Here is a 13,870-nt window from a genome sequence, read left to right as displayed (position 1 = left end):
TTGATGGATAGAAAGCAGTATGTGTCTATTTCGGGTTGTGATAGTGAGCTGACAACAGTTAAATACGGCGTTCCACAAGGATCCGTTTTGGGCCCTATATTGGTTTTAGTCTACATAAATGATTTGTTTTCCCACACATTTTTTGGATCAATTACACCTTTTGCCGATGACACAGCCCTAGCGTCAGGGCCGCCCAAAGGGTGGGGCGACCGGGGCAGTCGCCCCGGGCGCCGCGGCTAGGGGGGTGCCGCGGTTGTATAAGATTAGATGATTAGCGCCCTGACATTTTCGGTTCAAGTACCTTTATTTCACCTTCACGTTAAAGGTCTTGAACCATTTTCTTATCAATCCATTTCTATGTATAACGCATTACTTATATGTGTGGTGTTAATTGTGGCATAAACAATAAAAACTTAGGTAAATACAGACACTCTACGCATAGCATAGGTGTATATTTTTCCAGTCATTGAGTGAGCCTGTGCGCGCCCACAGCCCCTGCAACCTGCAAGTCGTCATTGGTCGCTTCATTGTCCAATGCTGGGTGATAAAACTTCTCATTTTATACTCTTTTCTAACCTTGTATTCTGCAGGCTAAAACCTATTTATTTTTAAATTTCCATTGGTATTTCTGAATTGAAAATTTTTAAATTTAAAATAAATTCAACATTTTTCAATTTAGGAATATCAACGGAAATTTAAAATTAAATAGGTTTTAGCCTGCAGAATAAAAGGTGAGAAAAGAGTAGAAAATAAGACAAGCTGGACCGGATGGTTTAAATATGGAGCTATTCAAGCATAGGGAACTCTTCATCAAACTTCGCTTCCTCCATTTGATATGTGCTGGAGACAATAATTATTGAGGATCCCGGAAAATTGGAAAGTGGCTACAGTCAAATCTCTTTTCAAGAAGAGAGATATAGTCCAGTCACTATATACATTGGTGCTTGCAATTTATATTGTAGTTCTGATTTTTTACTTTCCTTGCCCTATTACCGTAGGTAAGGAAAGTATTGCTTCACGAAAAAATTAAGGTACCCCAATTTCAAAATTACTATACGTTTCAAAGTCCCCTGGGTCCGAAAAAGTGGTTTTTGGGTATTGATTTTGGCGAAGTTTGATTTTAGATTCTCAATTATCAGCCTTCATATACAATTTGAACAAAAAAGTTGAGAAGATTGAGCATGAAAATCTCTACAATTAATGTCCAGTAACATGTTCACCTAAAATTGAAAATAAGCTTGAAATTCGAGAAAATGTGATTATTAAATTGCAAACTGTTGGCAACGGTTGGTTCTATTAAATCATTCACTACGAAGTAGCAGACCTCGTGTGTCTCCAGCGTTATTGGCCTATCACCAGCTGTCTCATGTATTTGAATAGTAGACTTGGGATGCGCGAGAACACTAGCGTAAGGTGATCAATTTTCATAACGGCAAGGAAATTTGTGTGAGTGCGCTTCACCAGATTTTTAATAATATATTATTTGGATACATGAGAAAAGTCCAGAACCAATTTCTTCATTCAAAATTTTCTTGTGTTAGATACAGAGTGGCCCAAAAACCTTGTATTTTCAGTTCATTTTCCAGTTTCCAGCTATTTCTGCCAAATCCAGTAATCGGATGTAAAAATTTGCTCCAGCCTTTGTTTTAGATTATAAAATTCTGAATAAAATGAGATCATTCGCAACTATCTATATCCATCTCCAATAAGTACTGAGTTATGATTTTTCAAAAATGAGTAAAATTTAAAAACAAATTAATTCTGATGATTTTAATTTTTCATCAACAATATCTTCCGATTTTTACCAATTAGTTGAATGTATAATTCAAAGTCCCTCTGGGCGTATTTTTGTGCTCTAAAATCTAAGATCAGGATACAGGTTGATTTTTTCTTTGAATTTCACTCATTTTTTAAAAAATCATAGCTCAGTACTTATTGGAGATAGATAGTTGCGAATGATCTCATTTTATAATCTAAAACAATGGCTGGTGCAAATTTTTCTGTCAGATTACTGGATTTGGCAGAAAAAGCTGAAAACTGGAAAATGAGCTGAAAATACGAGCTTCTGGACTATTTGTTCCGGTCATCTCTCATGTATCCAAAAAATATATTCAAAAATCATAACTTCAATATAAATTGCAAGCACACCTCCTTTTTTATGTCTATACTAACTGGACCAAGAAGTTCCTGTGACAATTATAGAGAAATCAGCATGCTAAACACTGCTTACAAAATCTATAGCATGATTATCAAGGAAAGGATGCAGCCCATAATGGAAGTTCTCCTCCTGGAAGAGCAATGTAGCTTTACTTTTAAATACTACCTCACCGCGCTATACTTGGGGGGGGGGCGCATATCAAAATCTCGCCCCGGGCGCCTATTAACCTCGGGGCGGCCCTGAGTAATAGTATATAATATAATATTAATGTGAACAATAACTGCTCACAAAGTGCTTCATGAAGCACTTGTCCGTGAGCAGGAGTTGAGGTTTAATCGGATATAGGAGGAAAAAAAAGCCTACACACACATTCAATCACCATTATCAAGTAATTTTATTGATTGATTGTAGCATTTCCTCTCTTTAAATATACTTATATTATGAAATGTAGTTCAAACTGCGAAAAAATGGGAGGAAGAATCACCAGTATAATTTTTTCAACATAATTCATGACAAGAGAGGGAAAAAAATGCAAAGCTACTATTAAAACTGATAGTAAAATTTGAAAAAATGTAGATAAGAGTTAGTCCAGTTCTCACATTCATTCTACCCCTTGTGATGATGTATCCCAGACGAACAATGATTCTACTTATGAGGATTCGGTCTGTGATGATAAGTCACTGCTTTCAGCAAATAATACTGTTATTATTTCAGTTCGTGATTCTGTGTCAAAGTCTTCTACCCTATTTCTCAGGTCAAAGAGGCTGAGCTCTATGATGTGGCGGGATTGAGCGGTCAAGAGACTCTAGAATGTATCAGAGACGATAGAATGGATGGATCTGTCTTTCAATAAATCTGTGTAAGATGATCTCATCTTCTTGAGAAGCTAACGTTTGAGAATCAGATTTTGTTAGAGGAGAGAATTCTCGTTTATTGGTGCAGCGGAATGCGGCTTTAGACCATTCTATCATGAATGACAAGTTGATCATGGAACTCAATGATAGAGCAGAGGTTAAGGAATTTGGAGTTCAAACGGAGAATGTAGATGAAAGTCTGGTTGAATTAAACGATATCAATCAAAATACCGATTACCATGCTGTTAGTGTTGTTCAGAATGAGGGGATATACAGCGAGAAAAAACAATTTCTCAATAGAATTTCTAAATTGCAGTCTGAGTTGAGGAAAAATGGACACTTACTGTTGGATATGGAAATCAATGTCGAGAGAGCTAGGCTGGGTTTTCTTCATTCATGTTTCATGATGAGTTCTGTTTTTTTAATGTATAAAAAGAAAAAATTTTGATCATATGAGGAATATGTTTTGAATATGTCTTTCAAAGTTCCTGTTGACAATTGTCGCAATGTTTGGCTGTGGGGAGACAGCCATGTGAGAGGCTTGAGGGAGCTGATGGATAGGAATTCATTATCAGGTTTAAGTTCAAATCGTTTATTGCCTTTCACCAATTAATGTTTTTTTGGATGGCATTGCATCGTCTTTCAAGCAAGGTGAGATAAAAAAGAATGATACAATTGTTATTATAGGGGGGACAAATAGCTTTGATGAATCCTCTTCTGAGGGTGTTATTTTCAATTGTGTGACAATACTCTGCAAAGTGATTGGTGATTTGAAGGGAGAGGTGGAGTTGATTCTATCAACAATCCCATAAAGGTATTATCTGAAGGGGGAGCACACACCAACAAATGTATAGAGTTTTTTAATGGTGTCATTCAGTCGATTTCACATGAATTCTCTCTTAGTATGATTAACGTATGGAACTATCAGGCACGATTTCATACTGTACATGGGTTACACCTGAATAGACATGGAAGAAACGAATTGCAGGTGAATTGTTGGAATTATTGGTTGGTGCTCAGGTGCGTGGTGGGAGATGGTGGGAGAGAGCAGCCCGTTTCTCCTGTCTTAGCTGGCAATAGTAATTCTCCTGATATTCTTCTCACTGATGAAACTTCCAATAGTGACTCTGGTCTGGTTGTTGGTGGGACTCCATCTCCAAGCATGGAAATAACAGTTATTACAAGACCTAGATCTTTTTTAGAGGTTACAGAAAACAAAGAGATCCATGTTTGAATTATGTAGATATAGAGGATAATTTTCTGATTCTAAATTCTCCTTGGACAAAACCAATACTTATTAAAAGGAAGAAATAACAGTCTTTCACTGGAATGTCTCCAATGCATCAGGAACAAGCTAGACTCAGTAGCCTATTGGAGAACTTAATGTCGATGTCGCCTGTATTGTTGAGACTTGGCTGGAACCTGGAAAGGTGGAATTCTTTGGCATTGACGGGTATATTGTTGGTAATGACTACTGTGGGAATAACAGGAAACATGGTGGGTGTCTCATATATGTAAGGAATGGTCCAAAATACAAAAAATAGAAAGTATAAACAAGTTATCAGTAGAAATGGTATTGGAAGTGACAGCTGTTGTTATTGGAGTCAAATATAGTTGTAGGATTTTGAGGGATATGGAGGACCGCGATTTTACATTAAGGTCTAGACAAATACAAATAGGTACGGTAATTAATAGTGGCAAGCGGCCAATAAATACCTGGCGATTCAGACAGCGTTTTGAATGCATTTCCCACAGAAGTTGTAGGCAGACTGAGGTGGTGACTGCTGGCTGGTGGCTTGCTAAGGGGAAGGGTGAGGGGATGCGCTATCAAAATATTATCTCCTTTATCACAGTCAGTTCGATTCCCAACATACCGCCCACCAAAGACTACAGTTTTTTAACACATATTAAGATGCATATTTACATGAAAAATTACATATATACATGAAAATCCAGTTACTACGCTTAAGCAACTGGCACAACTAATTTGTTGGTGGGTCAAAGAGTGTGTCCTGATGCGTTGCGATCAGTAGCCACTCAATTAACATGATCGCGCCCAGGATGCAACTCTACTATCTTGCCTATTGGCATAGCCACCTCTAATACAAGGCCACGGCCTACAATATTGCATCTATATAAACGTCACAATGTAGGCCTAGAATCCAATACATGATTGCTGAAAAAGATTTAAAAAAATACCAGCTGATCTTTTTCACCAATCATGTATTTCATTCTAGGCCTACACTGCGACATTGCATTATCATAGGCCGCGGCCTTGTATTAGAGGTGGCTATGCTATTGGCCATGTGAAAGGCGAAGTATTGAAATGTTTTATTACAACTATCTGTCCAACCTGTAGAGGAGTCAAAGATGACGTTTGCCACTTAGTAAGCTGAATCAATGTTTGTAGATACTCCGAAGACTACATTTTCCAAAAATGTTGAGTTAGCTGGTGAAGTCTGGCCCATCGCTGATGAGTAGAAGATTTTTCATCTATTGGGGTTTCAACAACTTGTAATAAAGGTCTACCAATTAGAAAGTGGCCTGGTGTGAGCATTAGCATTTCTTCATTTGGATCTGTTGAACTTTCCTGCAATGGACGACTATTCAAAGTTGCTTCTATACGCGAAAAAATTATAGAGTATTCTTCCAATGTCATACTTGCTTCTCCTATGACATTCTTCAACAATTTTTTGACAGACTTTATGCCAGCTTCCCAAATTCCTCCGAAATTTAGAGTATGAGGTGGATTGAAGTGCCATTCAATTTGACGATTTGATGATGCCGTTTGAATTTCATCTTGATTTTTTGGAATAGATTCATGTATTTCTTTCTGAGAGTTTTCGTGAGGCTCCTACAAAATTTAATCCATTATCACAGTGAATATGTTCAGGTAGACCTCTTCTTGAGACAAATCTATCAAGAGCTGCTAGAAAAGCATTGGTAGTGAGCTCAGATACATACTCTAAATGAACTGCCCGGACAACTAGGCATACAAACAATGCCAAATAACACTTGTAGGTTTTTGTACTTTTGATAGGGCTGGCCTTAGTTACAAAAGGTCCAGCAAAATCGACTCCGACTGTTAGAAGACAGGCGCCGAATTTGTTCTGAATGAAGGGAGGTCAGACATTATAGGCTGCTTAGGTTGAGAGTGGAGTCTTGTACAACGTACACATAAATGAATTCTGTTTCTGATTAAGCTGCGAGCAGAGATAATCCAAAATCTTCGCAGAATTATTGACTGAGTAGTATGAGGTCCAACATGTAAAGTATTCATATGGGTTTGATCCCATATCAAATTACTCAAGTGACATTCTTTTGGCAATAGAAGTGGATGCTTGCTATCATATGATAGTGATGAATGCTGAAGGCGACTGCCCACCCTGATGCACTTGCAAGAATTCAGGAATGGTGACTCAGTACTGAATGAGTCAGTGTTTGAATATTTCTTTTGTCATTCTTATCACACAGAAAGGAATTTATTGGTAAAAGGAATACTGAGAAATAACTGATATTGTTTTACCGTAATGCAAGCCACCAGCAACGATATATCCACCAGCCACCAGCCACCTTAACTTATCTCGATGAAGACTCTCCGGTGAACAGGCATCAAGTTGAAGGTCAGGCGAGGCAGGACAGCAGGTTGCAGACCGTCGCGGTAGACGCGGGAAGGGGAAGTTGAATCAAATCAACCGAGCTATGATGTCATGATAATTGATAGATATAATTTACAACATGAAATGCCTTGTACAAAATATGGTGAACACCAAGCAATTGAATTGAACACTTCAAAAACTTTGAAATTATAACTTTACACTCCTTTCCTCAATGTAAGGGAGGTAAATGGAATTTTTAATTGAATAACTGATTCAAACAATTGAAAAACACACACAACTCGAACATACTTTTTTAATGGAGTAACAACTTGAAACATGAGTTTTGAAAACTAACGAAACAAGATTAAAACTATGATTTTTCTACATACTGATTCATATCCTGGCTCTTGTGGACCAAGCTGTAGGATTTTGAGGGATACAGAGGACCGCGATTTTACATTGAGGTCTCGACAAATACAAATAGGTATGGTAATTAATAGTGGCAAGCGGCCAATAAATACCTGGTGATTCAGATGGTGTTTTGAATGCGTTTCCCACAGAAGTTGTAGGCAGACTGAGGTGGTGACTGCTGGATGGTGGCTTGCTAAGGGGAAGGGTGAGGGGGTGCACTATCAAAATATTATCTCCTTTATCACAGTCAGTTCGATTCTCAACAATAGTCATATCCCTAACAGATCAAGCACTGACAACAATAATTTAGAAATATTCTTGGAAAGACTAAGTGGAGTATTGGAAAATGTCTTTAAATATACTGAATCATATTATGTGCAGACTTGAATTATGATTTTATGAATGATGACATTAATATCAAAGAGTTGAAAGAGCTTCTTGTTTCATTTGGTCTCAAGGTGGGTTTCAACAGTATAACTAGACCCAGTGCATTACATGGAGGGACATGTAATGATAACATTGTAACTACGATTCCTGAGAATTCATTCAAGGGTGAGGTTGTGAGAACATGGTTTTCTGACCATTGAGCTCTGATTATGGAGAACACTCTCTTCACTAAACAAGCAAAAGGAAACAATAATGAAACCAAGACTATACGACATATAAATGATAATAATATATTTGTTCTCCGAAATATGCTATTTGAAATAAATTAGAGTAGTTTATTCATCGAGAATAATTTAAAATTGAAGACCTCTTTCTTTGTAGATACATTGAAAAAAATAGTAGATGCAGCTTTTCCATTAAAAATAGTTAAAAGTAAATCAACTGCTCCCAAATTTGATACAAAGTTATTTTGATGATTGTTCACTTATTTAAGTCATGATGTTAGGTGACTGTTACAACTTTTTTGTAAGTTCATGAACACTTCATTAATGATTAAAACCGAAAAACCAAATTCTCGTTTTTGAAGTGTCCTACCAACTGCGCCAGTTAGGATTGTGATTAATCAAATAGTCTTTTTAAAAAATGAATTATTTGTTAACCACATATTACAATAATTTTATATCTCGTGAAAGAGCTCTGTTCACTATGTCTGTTAGCTTGGAACTGACTACTAAATACAATGTTACCTTCCACTACAACTATGCTACATCAACAATAATGGAATGAGGAGTGCTGACTCTATAAGTAATTAGCTATATAACTTATATATATGGGAACTTGGACTTCACCATCCTTAGAATCAGTTACACAAATTGATCATGTGTTGATAGCCAAAAGACATGCTTCTTCCACTATAAATGTCAGATCTCAGAGAGGACCGAATTGCGACTCTGACCACTTTCTGGTATCAGTCAAATGAATAGAAAGACTGGAGTGGAATTTGGAAGAGGTGAGAGAAGATGCATGCTGGACATTGAAAAGCTAAGAAATGGAGAAGAGACTGAGCAATATGAGCAGGAGCTTGAAAGATTAATTCCAGAGGGTCTGAATGATTTGGGCATGGATGAGCAAGATGTACAAGAATTGTGGGAGAATTTGAAGAACACCATAAGTGATAGTGCCGGTGAGAGTTAGAAGTAGAAATGAGGAATGGTACAATGATGAGTGTAAAGAGGCCATAAAATGTAAAAATGAAGATAGACGGGCTATGGTTCAGAGCGACACTAGGAGAAACCATGCTAAGTATAAACAGAGTTGGATGGCAGCCAACAAATAATGTAGAAGGAAAAATAGAGAAAACATGAAGATACTTATTCAAAACATAGAGGTATGGAATGAACAAAATGAGAGTAGGAAGTTTTTTCAAGCAATAAAAAGAATGAAGAAAGGTTTTCAACCCAATTTAATAGCATGTAAAGACCATGAAGGAAGAGTAATAGGGGAAGAAAAAGAGATAATGGACAGACTATTTCAGCAGTGTTTTAATCCGAGGGGATGGGAGGATGAAGATGATGAGGAACAAGTATTATATGCTAGTGCTGAACCCATGATTCATGCGCCAACGTTTGAGGAAGTAAAGGACATCATCAAAAAGTTGAAAAATAATAAAGCACCAGGCGGTGATGCAATAGCAGCAGAACTACTTAAGTACGGAGGAGATAAGTTTTTGAGAGCTTTGCATACCCTAATAATATGGATATGGAAGCAGGAGAAGATACCTAAAGCGTGGTCCAAAGGTACAATATGTCCCATATTCAAGAAAGGAGACAAAATGGTTTGTAATACTTACAGAGGGATAACATTACTATCTACGGCATACAAAGTTCTCTCTGCTCTGATACTGAGGTGTCCAGTGGTGTATGCTGAGGAGATAATTGGTGAGCATCAGTGCGGTTTCAGACAGGGAAGGAGTACAACAGATCAGGTCTTTGCAATGAAGCAGTGCATGGAAAAATGCTTCAAATACAACACGGATCACCATATGCTGTTCGTGGATTTTCGACAGGCTTTTGACAGCATCAAGAGGAGCAAAATAATACGACTACTACTTGAGTATGGAGTGCAGAGAAAGCTTGTCAATCTCATAAAGGTAAAAATGGCCGGGTCAACAGCTCAATTGAAGATCAGAAATAAGATAAGCCGAGAGTAATAAAACTGGTCATGTAATCTCTACCCAAATTATGATGTGCAATCGGGCATATTATGCTAATCAGAAAATTTTTTAAAGCAGACTGATTTCTAGGCAAACCAAGGTGAAGATGTACAAAGCATTGATAAGGCCGGTTGTGACTTACGGAGCTGGAACGTGGACCATTATGAATAAAGATGAAAGAGCGTTGAGGTCTTTTGAGAGAAAGATGTACAGGAGGATATGGGGACCGGTCAGCATTGAAGGAAACTGGAGAGCCAGATTTAACAATGAGATTGATGAAGCAATTGGCGAAAGAAATATTATAAGGTGTATCAACGCAAAAATAATAGAATGGCTGGTTCACGTGGTAAGAATGAGTGATGAAAGAGTACCACAAAAGCTGCTTGATGAAAGGATGATGGGCACCCGAAAAAGAGGAAGGCCAAGAAGAAGATGGATCAGCGATGTGGTAGAAGATCTCCGTGTGCTAGGTGTGGCAGGGAGCACAAGAGCGGGATGTATGGAGGCGTCATGTAGAGGAGGCCAAGGTTCATCCAGGACTGTAGAGCCAGATTAAGTAAAGTAAGTGGGTGATTATATTTAAATAAATTATGGGTTTGTGTTTGAATAGAGATAAATTTAGTATGGGTTCATTTGAAAAGTGTAGAATTAGGTTTTCAAGAATGAGACTCTAGTGATCTTGTAGCTGTGTGAATTTTTATCTTGAGAAATTTATTTTTCTTTTGAAAAATAAATTTCCCACATTAAGATTTCGCTAACTTGCATCCAGGAAGACTTAAATTTTATGCAGGGTTGATGTATTCTCACGGAACTGTATTTCCGTTAATGATGGAAAATTCACAGGTATTTGGGAATATATTTCCTTTCCCACGGAATATTGTGCTGTGTCTTCACGTGGACCGTCGTCTCGTTGGTGGAAGGGGAACATAGTTTGTGTGGAAAAGATCAGTCTCAATCAAGCCGCGAATCGAAACAGAAAATTCATTTTCTAACCTAACCTAACCTAACCTTTAAATCTACAGGTAGCCTCGGGTCTCGAGGGCCCAATAACTAACGTGTTCATTGTTTAAATTTGTCAATTTGTATTATTTTCCGCCGTGGGTTATGTTGAACTAGTTTATGAATTTGGTTTATGAACTAGGTTACAATGTTAGCTTTAATTTTGTATAGAATAGTCATGTACGTAGAATAATAGTTTTCGAGTAATGTGAAAAAATAGCACCTCTGAACCACCCTCACCCTCTTAGCACAGGGAGTAGAAGTGAGGACTTTCTATATGTTTATCTCCTTATTACCCTAACAGAGCTGCGGGGTCAATAATTGTCTTCAGAACTTTTCCTTCTATACCCTTTTTAGAGCATTCAATGCCTGGTCTCCTTATAGTGATGTGGATCGGGAATATTCCCAGTGGGAAGGAACTTATGATTATGGAATATTTCCGAGGCCAGAAAATTTTGGGATTTTATGGGAACTTAAGGGAATTTATTAAATTGTTCTGAAATAATTGAAATTGACCAATCTCACTCATATTTTACATTAACATAATCAATAAATCATCATTCCTGTTATTGCTCATTCAATCACTCACTGCCTTTTAAATACTCATATAGTCCAGTCAATGAAAGATTATAGAGGGAAAAGTTTGGAACACAATTTTTGACCCCGCAGCTCTTTTAAGGATAGTAAGGGGGTAAGCATTTAAAAAGTCTTCACTCCTACCCACTGTGTTAAGGGGCTGAGGGTGGTATGAAAGTACCATATTCTGTTTTTTGCATATATCTCGAACAATATGCGTCTTTCGAAAACTTTTGTGTGATACAAAATTGAAGATTACAAATCATCCTACTAGTTTCATCTGTTAACATTTGTTCATATCTCTCATAGTTTTCTAGATATGAGCTCTCGAAGGTGTCGCATATGGAAAAAACCCTTCCAGCTCCGATTTTTTAAATTTTTTGGACTTATAACTTTTAAACAAATGAATGAAGAAATCCGTGCTAATTATGAGTTTATAGAGCATCATATCATTCTTTTCAATTTCATTTATCATTTCATCATTTTACCCATCTCCCTACGATTGTTGCAGCGGTTATAGTGTTGAGTCACGGAAGAAGGAAACCAGTGGTGCTCTTAAGCCGATCTCCTGGTGACAAATGATTTTGTCGGAGAAGGCTTAGTTGTTGAAATTGTGCTAGGCCCTCAAATAATCAAATAATCAATCTGTCTTTAAGAGACCAACACAACATGTCTTTAAGAGACCAAATACTCATGTCTTTAAGAGACTAAATTTACGGGGGGCACATCTGACCTTGCCGTGCAGGGCTGAAAGACGATCTTCGATCTGACGCCACTAGCCCGATGCCTGGAGGCCATCATCCTTCATCCTCATCCATCACCCTTTGGACACCGGACTCGAGGATGAAAGATCTAAGATAAGTACTTGATACCCCCCACTACAATATCAGATGTGCCCCCCGTAAATTTGGTCTCTTGAAGACATGAGTATTTGGTCTCTTAAAGACAGATTGATTATTATTTTGATTATTCATGTAAAGATGTATCTCATAATATTTTCTATATTATTTTCATTATTATAAGAGCAGTCAGTCAACCGCATATCTATGTTCTCATTTCCAAGACCCTCAAACCACTAGAATTAGGATCACATTATTGATAAGATTCAAATCGGCAGACCTCAAGGCCTAGCACAATTTCAACAACTAGTTTTGTGATATCTTCTATAGTTCTCGATATATTCATTGTTAAAAGTGTAAAATCTTTGAAAAGACAGTTTTTCTTCCAACTTTTTGCACTTTCAGGCATTAGGCTATTACTAAACAACAATGCTTCGGAAAAATAAGTAGGTACTGAACGTTGAGTTGCAGAACATTCAATTCTCTTCAATTTCTTTTATTTTTTCATCATTTTACGCTTTCCATCAATTTTTATAGCAGCTTTAGTGTTGAGTGTGAAATGATTAGTTTTAAAACAATAGATCTTTCAAGTACTGCGAGGTCAAAAATTGGGTTCCAAACTTTTCCCTCTATACCTTTATTTGAGCATTCGTTTCCTGGACTAGTATCTTATTACAAGTTAAGTGAGCCTTAATGACTCTTGAAAGGTTGCGAGCTGTGGAATTATTCTCTCTTAAATATTGAATTAAACTCAAGTATGTTCTTGTTTTAGTTTATCATATTTTGCTGTATTTTATCTTTTCTAATTTTTGGATTTATATTTTACTCTAATCTTTATAATTTTAGGGGTTCAATTTTTTTGTGCGGAGAGATTTACTAAAATCAAGCAATGAAAGTTAAATTACACTTAATAGTTTGGTGACTTTGTTAACCTGATTTATAGGCATTTATTAATAAATAAAAAAAATCTTATACAACTTGTAAGACATGAAAGTAGAATGATATTAGTGGTACAATCGAATGTTTTAGAAAATTTTATTGAGTGCTCATTTCTCCTTTCAACTTTCATGAAAGTGATCAGTCTATGAACTTCAAATTACTGTTTTCTTTGAACTTAACAATTATTTTTAAATTATTCATTCTTATATTTCTTACATTAATCTATTGTATAACAGGTGATTGAGACCTTGTGTAACAAAAAACGTCTTTTCCGGTAATTTTAGATGAAAGAAATCGTAAATTTCCTCAAGTTTCCATAAATTTCCGGGAATTTATGATGTTTGGGAATATTTCCCTTAGGTTCCCTGGGAATATTTCCTTGATCTTAAATTCCCGGGAATTTTACATCACTAACTACTTGTAATGTGTATAACCTATATTTTTTGTATGCAACCTGAGGGTGTGATCACAAGTGTACGTTAGATGATCATGCATGAGCCGAAGAACAAAATTATTTGAAAAGTGCCATTGAAACACGTTGTGACTTGCATTTAGCTGCTCACACTCTACGGTTCACAATCACCTTTTCTAAAGCAGTGGATTAATGGCTCTTGCATACCAAGAATCTAAGTTCTTTCACTGATTCATCTGAATATGTTATTAATTTGCAGGAGACCATTTGTGAAATTTGCACTGCTCTTCCTGTGTGGAGTGGTCGTTTATAACGAATGGTTTGTGTACATGCTGAGCGCGTGGACATGGCCAAAAATGGACTGTGGAGATATGAAAGAGTTCTACAAGGTTCTACTTGTGGCAGATCCGCAGATTCTAGGGGAAAACTCTGAACCATGGATAGCACGTTGGGACAATGACAGGTTAAAATCATTCTAAAGTTT

At 36.9% G+C, this 13,870-nt stretch overlaps 1 protein-coding gene across 1 annotated transcript in view; it reads left to right on the top strand.

Moving 5' to 3' along the window:
* LOC111056067 overlaps positions 1–13,870 on the top strand; it is a 50,728-nt gene that overhangs the window by 17,685 nt on the left and 19,173 nt on the right. The window contains exon 2 of the mRNA XM_022343391.2: positions 13,646–13,849. Within this exon, the coding sequence (XP_022199083.2) occupies positions 13,646–13,849 (204 nt within the window). The remainder of the gene's footprint in view (positions 1–13,645; positions 13,850–13,870) is intronic.

Source organism: Nilaparvata lugens, chromosome 2 (assembly GCF_014356525.2).
Source record: "Nilaparvata lugens isolate BPH chromosome 2, ASM1435652v1, whole genome shotgun sequence".
NCBI lineage: Eukaryota > Metazoa > Arthropoda > Insecta > Hemiptera > Delphacidae > Nilaparvata > Nilaparvata lugens.
This window is presented reverse-complemented; position numbering and strand designations above follow the sequence as displayed.